The sequence below is a fragment of the Adelges cooleyi genome, unplaced genomic scaffold, assembly GCF_023614345.1.
Source record: "Adelges cooleyi isolate 19-005CV unplaced genomic scaffold, UGA_ACOO_1.1 ACOO_flye_CR_arks_rails_tigmint_CR_PRNA_30, whole genome shotgun sequence".
Lineage (NCBI taxonomy): Eukaryota > Metazoa > Arthropoda > Insecta > Hemiptera > Adelgidae > Adelges > Adelges cooleyi.
Genome location: NW_026095971.1, coordinates 20,875,523 through 20,888,398, shown reverse-complemented (window position 1 = coordinate 20,888,398; position 12,876 = coordinate 20,875,523). Strand labels below are relative to the sequence as shown.

At 28.6% G+C, this 12,876-nt stretch overlaps 2 protein-coding genes across 2 annotated transcripts in view; one reads left to right on the top strand and one right to left on the bottom strand.

Annotated features, from left to right (window-relative positions):
- The window catches only part of LOC126837905 (uncharacterized), a 79,247-nt gene that overhangs the window by 12,890 nt on the left and 53,481 nt on the right, over positions 1-12,876 (top strand). The window lies entirely within an intron of this gene.
- On the bottom strand, positions 3,653-7,101 carry LOC126838761 (uncharacterized). Its single transcript, XM_050573441.1, has 5 exons — positions 7,014-7,101; positions 6,871-6,924; positions 5,511-5,591; positions 4,952-5,060; positions 3,653-3,991 (listed from the first exon to the last, which is right to left on the bottom strand). Exons 2-5 carry the CDS (start codon positions 6,901-6,903, stop codon positions 3,738-3,740), a joined length of 477 nt encoding a protein of 158 aa, XP_050429398.1. The 5' UTR covers positions 6,904-6,924; positions 7,014-7,101; the 3' UTR covers positions 3,653-3,737.

Here is a 12,876-nt window from a genome sequence, read left to right as displayed (position 1 = left end):
GACTTTTCGATCGAGAAAGCCATACTCATATTTTCTGGAAGACAATACATTATATTGTATTGTACGATAATTGAGTCAAGTACGAACACGCTTATATATTATATACATATTATATTGATCATTTATCGGATTGTGATAAATTTGTATTATTTTACAATAATGTAATATTGTCTCCATAATTGGGGATATGAACCGCATCGCAACATCATTAAATACGATCCAACGTGGCCGTCATTGAGTGTAACTATGACTATATTATTGTGATTACATTTTTTTTCCTTCTGATTTTGTTATTCTGTCGGTGCACAAGTTTTCAGCCGTTCATAACGCGTGTATAATTCTCCATAACCGTACGCATATGATATGGTTGTAAGAAATACAAGCGGCATCTGAACGCAACGTGTCTCCGGGGCAAACATTAGATTATTTTGTTTTGTATAACAACAGAAAAATAAAAATAATATTCACCCTCCCCCCGAGTACAGTACCATAATACAATTATTACCGTACCGTGCACTGAATAGCTGTACAAACATAACATATTAAGTAAATGACATAATAAATCTACTTTATTTTTTTTTTCTTTTGGGTAATTTTACCGTACTCCTCGATAATGTCCTTGCTTAAGCTAATGATAAAAGGCAAATTTAACCTGTTTAAACTTCTTTTAAATTTATTTTATTACAATATGACTTTTTTGAATTTAAGAAAAATGAATTAAGTACGGTTATTGAAACGAAAATTGACATTGATAGCTTTAAGATATTGTTGCTAATAGGAAAAAAATGATGATAGCACAGATATTTGTCTTAGATTTAATATAAGATAATTTACAGGTAGATCGGATTTTATACCCATGCGGTATAATGATTTGAATTTGATAAAAGCCTGTGTTAATACACAGGCTAATCATCATGTAACGACTTAATAATTTTTAATTTTCTCTTAAATAAAAATATTTTGAAAGTTGATTTAGAAGCTCATTTGAAAAAAACTTGTCAAGAAGATACAAAATATGAATAAAATGTTTTTAATAAATTCAGTCTAGCTATCCATGAATATTATAATATGGCGAGAAATATACTTATGTCGCTTAAAATTTTCATTGACAACCGCCGTTTATTATCACGTTCCGTCAACAAAACCAATTATATGTACTGACTAAAAAAATAACAACAATAATTATATAATAATATTTTGGATGTAATACACGTCTTCTAATGCGGTTAGCAACGGATAAAAAGAAAATCGCTAAGGCGATAAACAAACAACTCTAAACGACTCAAGAAGATTGTGTTTTGACAAAATTTTTCTAAACGCTTTAAAAAACATTTTTCGACCACCATGGACATACGTGTAAGTTTATATCATTATTAATATCTTAAAGTATTTATTTACTTCAGAGTAGGAAAATGTAACAAACTCGTTAACACGCAAAACTATCTAATATTCTTTAATAATAATAATTTATGTTACTACTATATAAAACATTATAACTATTTATAGCAAGGAATAGTATAGTAATCTTACAAACATTTTAAAGTGTTGAAGAATTTCACGTTGTAGTTATATTGTCGTCTGCCGATTACTTTTTTTTGCTGGGAAAAATCTGCTACAAAAGTATTTAAGTAATTTATCTTTTACTGCCAAAACAGACCTTTTATGAGACATTTGCGGAATCTGGAAACTTGGAATATGAAGATGCGGCTTTTGACGACGACACATTTGATACTTTGGAAAACCGACAGATTTTGGACAATGGAAATTTTGGAGATAACGAGACTGGAAATTATGACAATGACAATACCGAAGGCAGATTATTGGGCGTACGTGAACCCGGTAACTTAAGCATAATTATATATTTTTTCTATTTGGTTAATTGAATAGTACATACATATTATAAAGCATACAAATTATAATTTTTGTTTTTTAACGCAGGAGATTTCATTGATTTAACCCAAGACGACAGCGATGATGGAAGTGAAACTGAAAATAAGAAAATTACCCAACAGAAAGAAGATGGCATCAATTATTCTTATGTTGTAAGTTAGAGATTATTCATTGATTTTCTCAAAATTGTTGTAATTTTATGATCTATGATTATGTCTGTCCTATATTTCTATGTTATTAAATTGTTTAGACCCTTAGCCCAGTATATCTATTATTTACTATTGGTCAATGTCCCGTAATAGTATAATAAAATGTAAAACTTTTTATGTTCTTGTTAGAATCCAGTACATTTTGATCCAGCCTTTTTTCAAACACGGAAAAGGAAGGCTGAGAGAATTGATGGTATGAAAATTATTATTATTATTATAAACTGAATTATACAGTTTTTTTATTGGATTTTTATTTTTGTTAAAACCAGTTGAACCGGTTGTAAAAAAAATGCACGTTGTAAACTTTGAAGAAAATAATGTAGATTTAACACTAGATAGCGGTGATGAAGGTGAAGATCCGAAAAAACCTGAAAAAAATCTTAGTTACACAACACACGAATTAAACGTTGACGAGAAAATTACCATCAAACAACCTGGTATAAAAGTTGCGTTCAGACAAATATCAAAGGACGTTATAATGGTAGAAGAAATCTTTGACTGTTTTATAGACAAAAAAGATTCCTTTTGATGATGACTTTGAATTTCTATTTTATTTTCAATTTTTTTGTATGCTGTATTTGCTATATTGTAATTTTGTATTGATAAATGTATAACTTGTTTATTTATGATTGTTTAAAACAAATTTTTACCTATTGTTTTCATGCTCGATTTGTATATGTCCCTTTTTTTATTAATTGTAACTTGTTTTTTTATAATTCATGTTTAACTTATTTGTACTTATGTTTGATTAGTTAAGTAATTAATTATTTCTAAATGCACGACTTTTTTTTGATAATTGAAAATATATTGTAACTATTTTGTATTTATGTAACTACTATTATAACTTTTGTTACTACTTTTACTTTTACTATTACTACTTTTGTTTTAAAAATAAAAAAGTTACGTTGTCAGATCTCTTAAAATTATTTTATAAAGCTTAATAATTTCAATGCATGTATGTAGATTTTATTGTGGTTTTGCCGTTCTAAATGTAACTTTTTCTCTATTTATAAGTAAAAACAAATGGCCCAAAAATAATTTTTGGTTAAATAGCTGTTGGGCGGCACTACAAATATTTTAAAGGTTATGTAACATTTATTTCTTATCACGCGTTATCATTTTTTAGAAAAACTGCCTCCAACGCGATCGATGCCTTGAATGTGTTGTAAAGAATCTAATTGTTTTTCTAGACTTTATTCTGGGTATTTTGTACAAAAATGTATTTTATATGCGTTATAATGATTGAAAAAAACTAAAGATCAAAATAAATACAAATTTCAGCTTAGGTAACGTTAATTTTTAGTGAACATTTGTCTATACAATGTACTTTAATAAAGCGGCTAATGTAGATGTCCCTTAATTCAGTGTCCACCTATCCTAATCCGAGATTTGTGTTGGAAAGTTTTAATAATACCTAGTAGATTATTTGAAATTTTATTTACGATTAGATTCGATAAATACCAACTTTTTTAAAAACATTTACCTAAGAAATAATGTAACACTAAAGGAATAACACAGGTCATAATAAAATTTAAAAAAATTAACAACAATAATTTGAGAAATATGGTTTATTTGTAAAACAAATAGATATTAGAAATTCAACCGAACGCGACAAAATGTTACAACTTATAAATCGTTTCATTTCTCAACCAATTCGCTTTCCACGTCTTTTATGAATAATTCAACGACGATATTTATATTTTTAATTACGTTTTCCGGATTTCCATCAAAAAAACTCCCAATAATCCCTGCCGTGTACACTTTTGGTTTATCAATAGTTTCATTTTTTAAGGAAATGAATAAATATTTATGAGCATCTTCTTTTCGTTTATATACGTCTATTGCATTTAGGCCCGCCGCCTCATAAGGTGCTAATAGTTCTCCCTTGGCTCCTGTAACAAATAACATTTTTAACTGTTATAATACTATATACTATTTATGTTTATATATAAATTAAATAATTTTCGTTCTGGTGAATATTTTTAAAAATTAATTTATACTCATTCGCGCTATAAAAACCACGGTATGTAATGCATGCGGTCTGCCTTTTGGACGTTTTTGACCAAAAAGCCAGACAAAATTTCGACTGCTTAAGATGGTCCGTTTTTTGGCAACTTTGCTAGGTTATGTATAAAATAGGTTTTCGATTTTTTTGTTTTTTTTTTAATGTAAAAAATGGGGTTTTAATTTTGAAAAAATTGCAAATTTCATTTTACTAACTACAAGAAAATGCATTTTTTAATTGAAAATCTACTTCCTACATAACATAGAAAATTAGCCAAGGACTCGAATCTCTTTACAGAATTGAAATGGGACCATCGTATGCAGGTAATCAACATTTTGTCTAAAATAAACCAAAATTACTATTACTCATAGGACAAATTGTGTAAATTAAAAAATAATACCTTAAAGCTTATACAAATTAATCAGAAAATTATTGACATGGTCAAAATTTATTTAAACCACTTTTTTATTAAAAATTGCCTATACAAAACTCTTTAAAAATAGACCGCATGCAATGGCCCTTAAACATGTTTTTCTAAAAAAATTAAAGTATTATCTTTTGATTTCGATTTTTTAACAATTCTTTCAAGCCATTCTTTGTAATAATGTACTTATTTATTTTTACTAAAGCTCATGATGGTACTTTACTTTTTTTAAAAATTTATTTTAATTTTTTTAGTTAGGATTGATATTTTTAAATATTTTATAAAGAAAAAATTGCTGGGAATTTTGACTGGTCGACAATCACTGTTGAATAATTACTTTAAGAGTTATTTAAGTTAACTCTCTATTCCATTTCCACAATAATAAAAATATATATAAACCGAAATATTGTTTAAAATACTCACTTGTTTTTATTGAACCTTTATTTAAGTGATACAAAGAAATATTGTTTCCAAGGTTTATTACAGATTTGGGCATTTTGGTGGAACGATCACAGATGTGTTGGCCAAGCAACTGTGAGACACACATAATATTAGTACTATTAATATCATATAGTTCTGGCCTACTGCCGTCGAATACAAATTGTTAATAAGCAAAAGGGATTTTTAATCTTTTGTGAAGGTAGGTAAAAAAAAAAATAGCTTTTAAACTTATAATAGAGGCTCTGGGAAGTGATTGCCCAATATTATAGGGAACCAAATAGCTTGTGTGATATCAAGATTAATATCATACACTTATAATTGATTCACTGCACTTATTTTCAATTATATTAAAATCCATACAAGTAAAATATTTTTTTTTTAGAACAGTGTGAAATGGTATTTGTTTCTATTGAAAAAGAACAAATAGTTTTATACATTTGAACAATACCTGTTACAAAATTAAAATTTGTTTTGTGTCATGTAGAATGTAAGATGGCTGTAAAGAGAATTATTTATTGAGATTTTTACTAATATTATTTACATGTTTCAGATTAGTCCAGATTTTTGATCCACTAGATGGTTCGCCTTTGGTTGGTGTCACGGGTGCAGCATTCAATGAAATCTTAAAAACAGACATCTTATTTTTAAAAATTAGTAGTACCATAGAGTTCTTGTCATCAAAGACCAGTTGTATTATAGAATAACAGCTTGCAGTCTCAGCAAAGAAATTATCTGGCATTATTAGAGAGAAACATTTTGAAACATTTTGAAAAGGTCTAAAATGTAAAAATGTATTAGTAGCTCTAACTAATTTTATCCAATGAGTAATAAATGTTCATTTTCACAGCTTAATTAAAACAACTGAAAACCCTCCGAAAAACATAATTCAAATGTGCATGTTGCTCTCCGAATTTTATATATTTATGTAACTATGTACTACTTACAAAGTATGCAATTTATAATATAATATTTGTATTTATGTACATTGTATTTGGAGTAGTTTTAAGGGTTCAACTCCCTCTGATTAATTTTTTTCACATCTAAATTAATTTTTTATATTTAATGAAATTCTCCAAAAATTATCTAAGTTAGCTATCTAAGTTCAGAAAAGCGATTAAATCGCTTTTCTGAACTAAATACTAGCTACGCCTATTATTTATAAAGTGTGATTTAAACTTTATTAAGATTTGTAGGCCTATTAGTTACTATTTGAGAATACTGAAATAACACTTCTATAATCGACCGCCTAATATAATATACTGTGCTGGTTTCTAAAATAACTAAAAAAAATATTATTTTTATCGCTTGTACAAATTTTTTATGTAAAAAATTGGACTTAAATAATGAAAAAAATTGCAAATTCAATTAATTGAATTACAAGAAACATAACATAGTAATGTAGCCAATAAGGACTCTTACAGAATTGGACTATCCTATGAAGTCGACATTTGTCTGACTTTTTGGTAAAAAAAAAAAATCAAAATGGCTTTTAGTCATAGTCAATTATTTAATAACCTAATACCTTGAAACTTATACAAAATAACCGGTAAATTAATTGGCATGGTTGAAATTAATTAAAACCTCCTCTTTTTCTTAAATTTTGCCTTACAAAACTCCTTATAGATGCTCTGGGAATAGTTAGTGATTACGCAACATTTTGAGAATCCTAAATGGTACACGTTAAATGTATTTATTATTTTATAAAACATAGTTTTATTCATTTAAACCAAATTAAAAAATTAATATTTATTTTGTATTTTATAAAATGTAAGATGTCCACATTAATCTATGGAAAAATGTATATATTTTGTGGTAGGTATAAAAATATCAAAAAGAAAGGATCAAATTAACTATGAATAGTTAAAGAGTTGAAATTTTGTCCAAAATCTATATTTACTTACAATAAGACCGAAAAAATATACTGCAAATAACATGTTTGATTTTACCGTAGATACCTACAACAATAAAAACCGTATACTTGTTATAAATAACTATATCATCAAACATTATAATGGTTAGCAAACTGATTTTAAATTTTACTTACTTTTGCTTGTTTGATAAACTTAACGCATTGAAGCTTAAAAAAACCCTTAGATTGTTAGTGCTCGGGGTTGCCTTTTTATAGTTAGATTTGCCATATTAGATGGCGTGTAATATTCTATTTGTTTTGATTGTGTTCACATAAAATAAATATGCTCATATTGATACAATTGTTAATTTTGTCTGGGTGGTTTAATGCGGGTCTTACAAGAATGTGCCACGCCTAAAGTTATATAAAAAAATGATTTAATTTACATTATAAGTCTAATCTTTAATTAAAAATTAAAAATGTTTACATAAGAACAATTTAATAAAATAATTTGAGTTTCTTTATGTACAAAATAGTTATTCGCCATAATAATTGTACCACAGTTCGAACATTTGAACACACAAATGATAAAACAAATAAAGTTAAAAAAAGAAACACTTGTTTATGATAATCAATAAACCATAATATAACACCTATATTTTTTAAGTATTTTTAGTACATTAAATATAGAAGCACATTAAATAACGTTCTATATATAACTCAATTACGTATGTGTTAAAACCTATAAATTTAAGATTTTTTAAATGGTAGCCCCCATTTATTTTTGGATGAGCTTGTTGTTGAAAATAAGTGTATATAGATACATTTTACAAATACAATTGTTATATTTTTCCTTTTTATATGGAAAACGAGATGAATTTTGGTCATGTCTGTTTTTATTATTTGTGTTTCTAATATGTTGGACTTTTCTTGTTTGAATATTTTAATTTGCTTGCATAATATGTTATCATATTGTAGCAAATACTAATTTTTTATAAGGGGATTATATGCGGTCGGTTTTTAAGGAGTTTTAGAGATTAGTCGTAGTCGTGTGTACATATTTCTCAAACAGTTATTTACTAACATTTCTAATAATCTACTATTATTTAAACTTTCCGACACAAACCTCGGATACTTAAAAAACTTTAAGAACTAAAAATACTCAGGTTGAAGTTTTGAAAAAATATTTGAATTCTTCAAAGCACCATTCATCAGAAAAAGCCCGAGGGTTTTCTTTTCAAGTAATTATACTTTCAAACTTTATTTCGTATAAATTTAATATATATTATATTATATTTAGAAAATACATAAAACCATTATATGTAGGAAGACAATTTTTTATTCGAAAAAATTGTAAAACAATTATTCGAAAAACGTTTTATTCGAATAAGAATTAGCAAAACTCTGTTGTATGCCCTCTTTTTTCCATTGTCAGTTTATTCGTTCATTTTATAAGTCATAGCACGGTCGTTTTTCGTACTGGTATACAGAAACAATGCCGCGCCGTGCTTTATACCGACCTTTAAACATCTCGGCGTTGCGGTTTGCCTATACAAAACGCCGTAAATTTGATAATTCCACCAAACTACACATAATCGATCAACAACATCATTACTAAGTCATAGAAAACGAATAGATTGTTGAAAATTCAAGCGCTACAATGTATTAAAATTGTTCGTCTACATATAATTAATTTAATTAAAACTTTTATGTTCGTATAAGGAATGAAATTGAACATTTTCAAAGTATTGAAAAATATAGTAAAACGTGTACTTACAAGTATAGGAAAAATGTATTAGTCTTACATCAGATGGATAAATGTGTAACATTTTTAATAATTTTCTGTTTCTTTTAAGCAATGGACATGCTCACAAACATTTTTTTCAAAGTATTTTTCAGTTAAAAATATAAAGTGCTTAGTTTAAACTTACCGTCGTCATCAATGTATGCATTATGTGTTCATTTGTTTGGCCGAAAGAAGTACATTTCGTGTACTACTGTTACAAATAAAAAAAAATTTGTCTCTATAAAGTTTATTCCATGCATGATTTCTGATCAGTAAACATGCTACATGAAGAAATTGGTTAAAAAATATTTCAAATAATGCCCCGGTTTTAAAATTTTTCAGAAAAGAAAATATTTAACTATACATTTCATCCATATAACAAGTGCCTTTTTTATTTTTAACGAATTTTTTCATAACTTTTTTTTCAAGTACTTATATAGTAGGACATGTCCCCGTTTGCAAAGAATCATTTATTTATCGTCATTACATTTGATTATGAAATTAAGTGATTTTTGTAAAAAAAATATAGATATGTGCCCTTTCTGTATTAGCGATTCAGCAGCTGTGATTATTACTATAATCTTGAAATCACACATTACAATATTTGAATTTGACAAGAAACAAGCATGGTTTAAAAACGGCGTCTAGTGTAGGCAATTTTGCTACATAAAATAATAGTGTGCCTTCGTTGAGGTGTTTGCTCACATATTTCACTTTTAAATACTCACTGAAGTCATTAAATGGCTTGAAAATACTAACTACCGATTTGCCTAGCATGATGGGGACCTTTCCGTCCCCATTGTACTGGTTTTTTTTATAATATTTTTTTTTTTTTAATAAGTGTATACACTTATTATTTAGATTTTATAAGTTTTGAAACTCAAATAAATGTAACTTAACGTGCCCCAAATGTTCAATTGCTTGCCTGCAAACATTTTGAGGAATATACATTTCTACATACATGTACCTAGTGAAAAACACAATTTAAATACTTTTATAAAAAATTGATGTAAATGAACATAATATAACCTCTTCGATTTTTATTGATGTTTTAATTTTTTTGATTAAACGCGTAACATGATATTTTGAATATTAAATATGATTTCGTGTTCATACCATAACAGAACATATTAAAATAGAAACAAAATTCATAAAACCAGATAAAAAAAAATCTAGTGTTTAAAGATTGCAGTCGCTTAACTTATATTGGTGCACCTCGTGATTGCACCACTACCAATAACAATTGTTTAAGTGATACTTAATTACTAGTTTTAAATAAAGCAATTTCAGTTCAAGTCTTACATTTATTGAGATCGAATCATAAAATTATAAACAAAATTAATATTATTAAAAAAACAATATGAACAAGATAAATACAACAAAATTAGAACATGATAAATATAAAAGGGTATAAACAAGCAAAATAAACAAGATAAATAACAACATTAACAAAACAAAATAAGCAAAATAGTACATGAAATAGAACATATAAATAGAACATGAAAGGGGTATAAACAAGCAAAATAAACAAGATAATTAACAACGTTTACAGAACAGTATAAGCAAAATAGTACATGAAATAGAACATACAAATAGAAAATGCAAGGGTATAAACAAGTTAAATAGTACAACATTTAAATACCAAAACAAGAAAAATAGTAATAATAAGTAAGCAAAACATGGTGATGATCAATAATCAAATTGTACATTCTTGTACAGAGAAATCGGTTGGCGTCAGATTTGTGCGGCTGTTATGACGTGCTGAGGATAGTGTTTCGATCAAAGAAAAAGCTTTACAATATGAAGTTGATATTATAGGCAGGCTGTGTTACAACAAAATTAGGTTAGAATTCAAATAAACACATGACAAACAAACGCGGTGTCTTACGGTAACGACTAATGTGCGACCGCGCGTCCCTCTGCCGTTGATACTCTGCGGCGATTTCCAACACTCTTTCGTACGACGGGGGCGGCTTAGGTTTGAGCTTCTGTTTTATTTTCTCCATGATGGCTCGTATGCCGTCTCCTTCCTTTTCCTTCCTCATCCGTCTCACCAGAGGAACAGTCTGACCAACAGTTTTGGACGCTGCAGCAGTACGCTAGAAATGTACAAAATTAATTAACAACAAAAGTATAATAATTTATCCACCTTTAAGCCATTTAAGGTTTGGAATCGGATTCAATTACCTTGGTCCTTTTTTTAACGGACTTGCGACGGCGACGTTTGGCGGGAGCGACTGATTTTTTTCTTCTAGTCGAAGTTTTTCCACGGCGATCGATACCGGGCTCAATACTGCCGACATTGTCTTCAGAAGTCGTTTCTAAAACCGTACGATAAAAATATTTTTAAAAAAAAACCCTCTCCCCGAGACCCTTAAAACGTGTCTGTCTACTTCACCTGCAATCAGCTCACCGGATGACACCCCTTCGCCATCCTCTGCAACCGGCTCACTGGATGACACCTCTTCGCCGTTAACTGCACTCGATATGTCTTGACTGGTCGACGGCTTTGTGTACAAACGAAAATAATTAATAACGAATAGTATTGTGATTTGTTTGGACGGTTACTCGGTTGATAACTTCTTCCACGATGTCCTCTCCTTGATCACCCTTCCTCGTCTTGAACATCTTCAACCGTTTCGGCGGACGACCCGGATAGCTGACGGTAGCATAAGGCCATTCGGAGCTCTAGAGATGTGCAAAATGAAAGAAAAGCAAGCTAGTGAATAATCCACATTAAGACACCGATTCAATTACGTCAAGCAGTTCATCATCATAACCAGACCCACGGCGGCGTTTGGTATGGAACTTTTGTGATGTAGTCAAAGTTTCACCGACAATAATTTCTTCCTCGATGCCTTCTTCCCATTCATCTTCAAAAAAACTATGCTCGAATTGATTCATTGTTATATTTTTTTTATACAAGTTCAAGAGAAAATAATTAAGTACAAGATAATTTATGCGTATGAAAAGAAAAATATTAATTATTACAACTAGTTGGTTACGAAAATAAACAAGGTGATCACCGATGTCTATGACAACAGACATTTGTTGCAGTTTTGTTATTTGGGACTCTTAAAAATGTATTATTTTTAAATGTTTGTGTTTAAGACAGTTTTATATCGACGTGTAATACCCTATATATATTGTGGCCTGGTACAACGTACGTTTACCTTAACATCAAGGCGTTAAGTCTGTTTTATTGCGAATATTACAAATTCCAAAGTATGCATTTCTGGTCAGTGTTGTAGCGACAGAAACACATGCGCCGTCTTCCAAAAATTATTTTACTAATAAAATAATAGTAATATATTATATTTTTTAAGGAAAGAATGACCAGTCAATAGAGCTATAGTGAGCAAGGTAATTAATAATATTGCCTTTTTGAATGTCTGCATTCAGTGGATCTTACACAGTTTTCTCTCGGTTAGTCGGCTCTTCCAAGTTATCTATCCGCATACAATTCTATGCGATATAACATTTTTCTTGACTCGAGTATAAGGTTTTGTGCGGTGCAGACTCATAGTCATAGATATTATCATAATGTGCTTCAAGCACTGTACAAATTGTGAAATGGACGGTCATCGTCTATTATTGTAATAACTCACGTTTTAGAAACTCTATATAAGTTCAATGATCACCATTTTACTAGGATTGTGACATATATTATATTTTGATCATAATAAAAGTATTAGAGTGAACCCATTTACTATAGATATTTCTAATAAGAAATGTAATAAGTAAATATAAAATTACCTTTTCGCCTCACATGATATGTTTCATGCTTAATCTTTTGATGATCATTCCGAATATAATATAAACCGTTTATTCAAATATTGTTATTAGAAATAATTTAACATTTAAACAATAATACTTTGTGTTATTAAATTTGTCTAATTTATCTCAGTTTTAAAGCGATTGTCATATATTTATAAAACATAAAATTTATAAATTGGATTTTATTAACTGCATAATGATTTGATGTTTGATGTATTTGTTACATGAATTGCTATAACTGAAGCTGATGAAGTCCAAAGTAATTTTTCGAATGAATTTTTCGATTGTCGCAAATGGCCTTAAAGCTTGTTTTAGAGTTGAATTTTACTTTATTTTATTTATTTACGTATCGCAAGCAACTAAATTATTTTATTTTTTCTTCGCAACACAGTCATTTAATAATTATTTTCATAGATTTGGGAAGCTTAAATTTGACAACCCTTACAGAAGAAAGAAGAGATACTGGAACATCTTTAGAAAATATAATCACACGTG

Coding starts and splice junctions, on each gene's coding strand:
- LOC126838761 (XM_050573441.1), bottom strand. CDS start 6,903: ATGTTATTTGCAGTATATTTTTTCGGTCTTATT. Junction 5,592..6,870: donor TATATTTTTTCGGTCTTATT/GTAAGTAAATAT, acceptor TCTGTTTTTAAG/ATTTCATTGAATGCTGCACC. Junction 3,992..4,951: donor TAAAGGTTCAATAAAAACAA/GTGAGTATTTTA, acceptor TATTTGTTACAG/GAGCCAAGGGAGAACTATTA.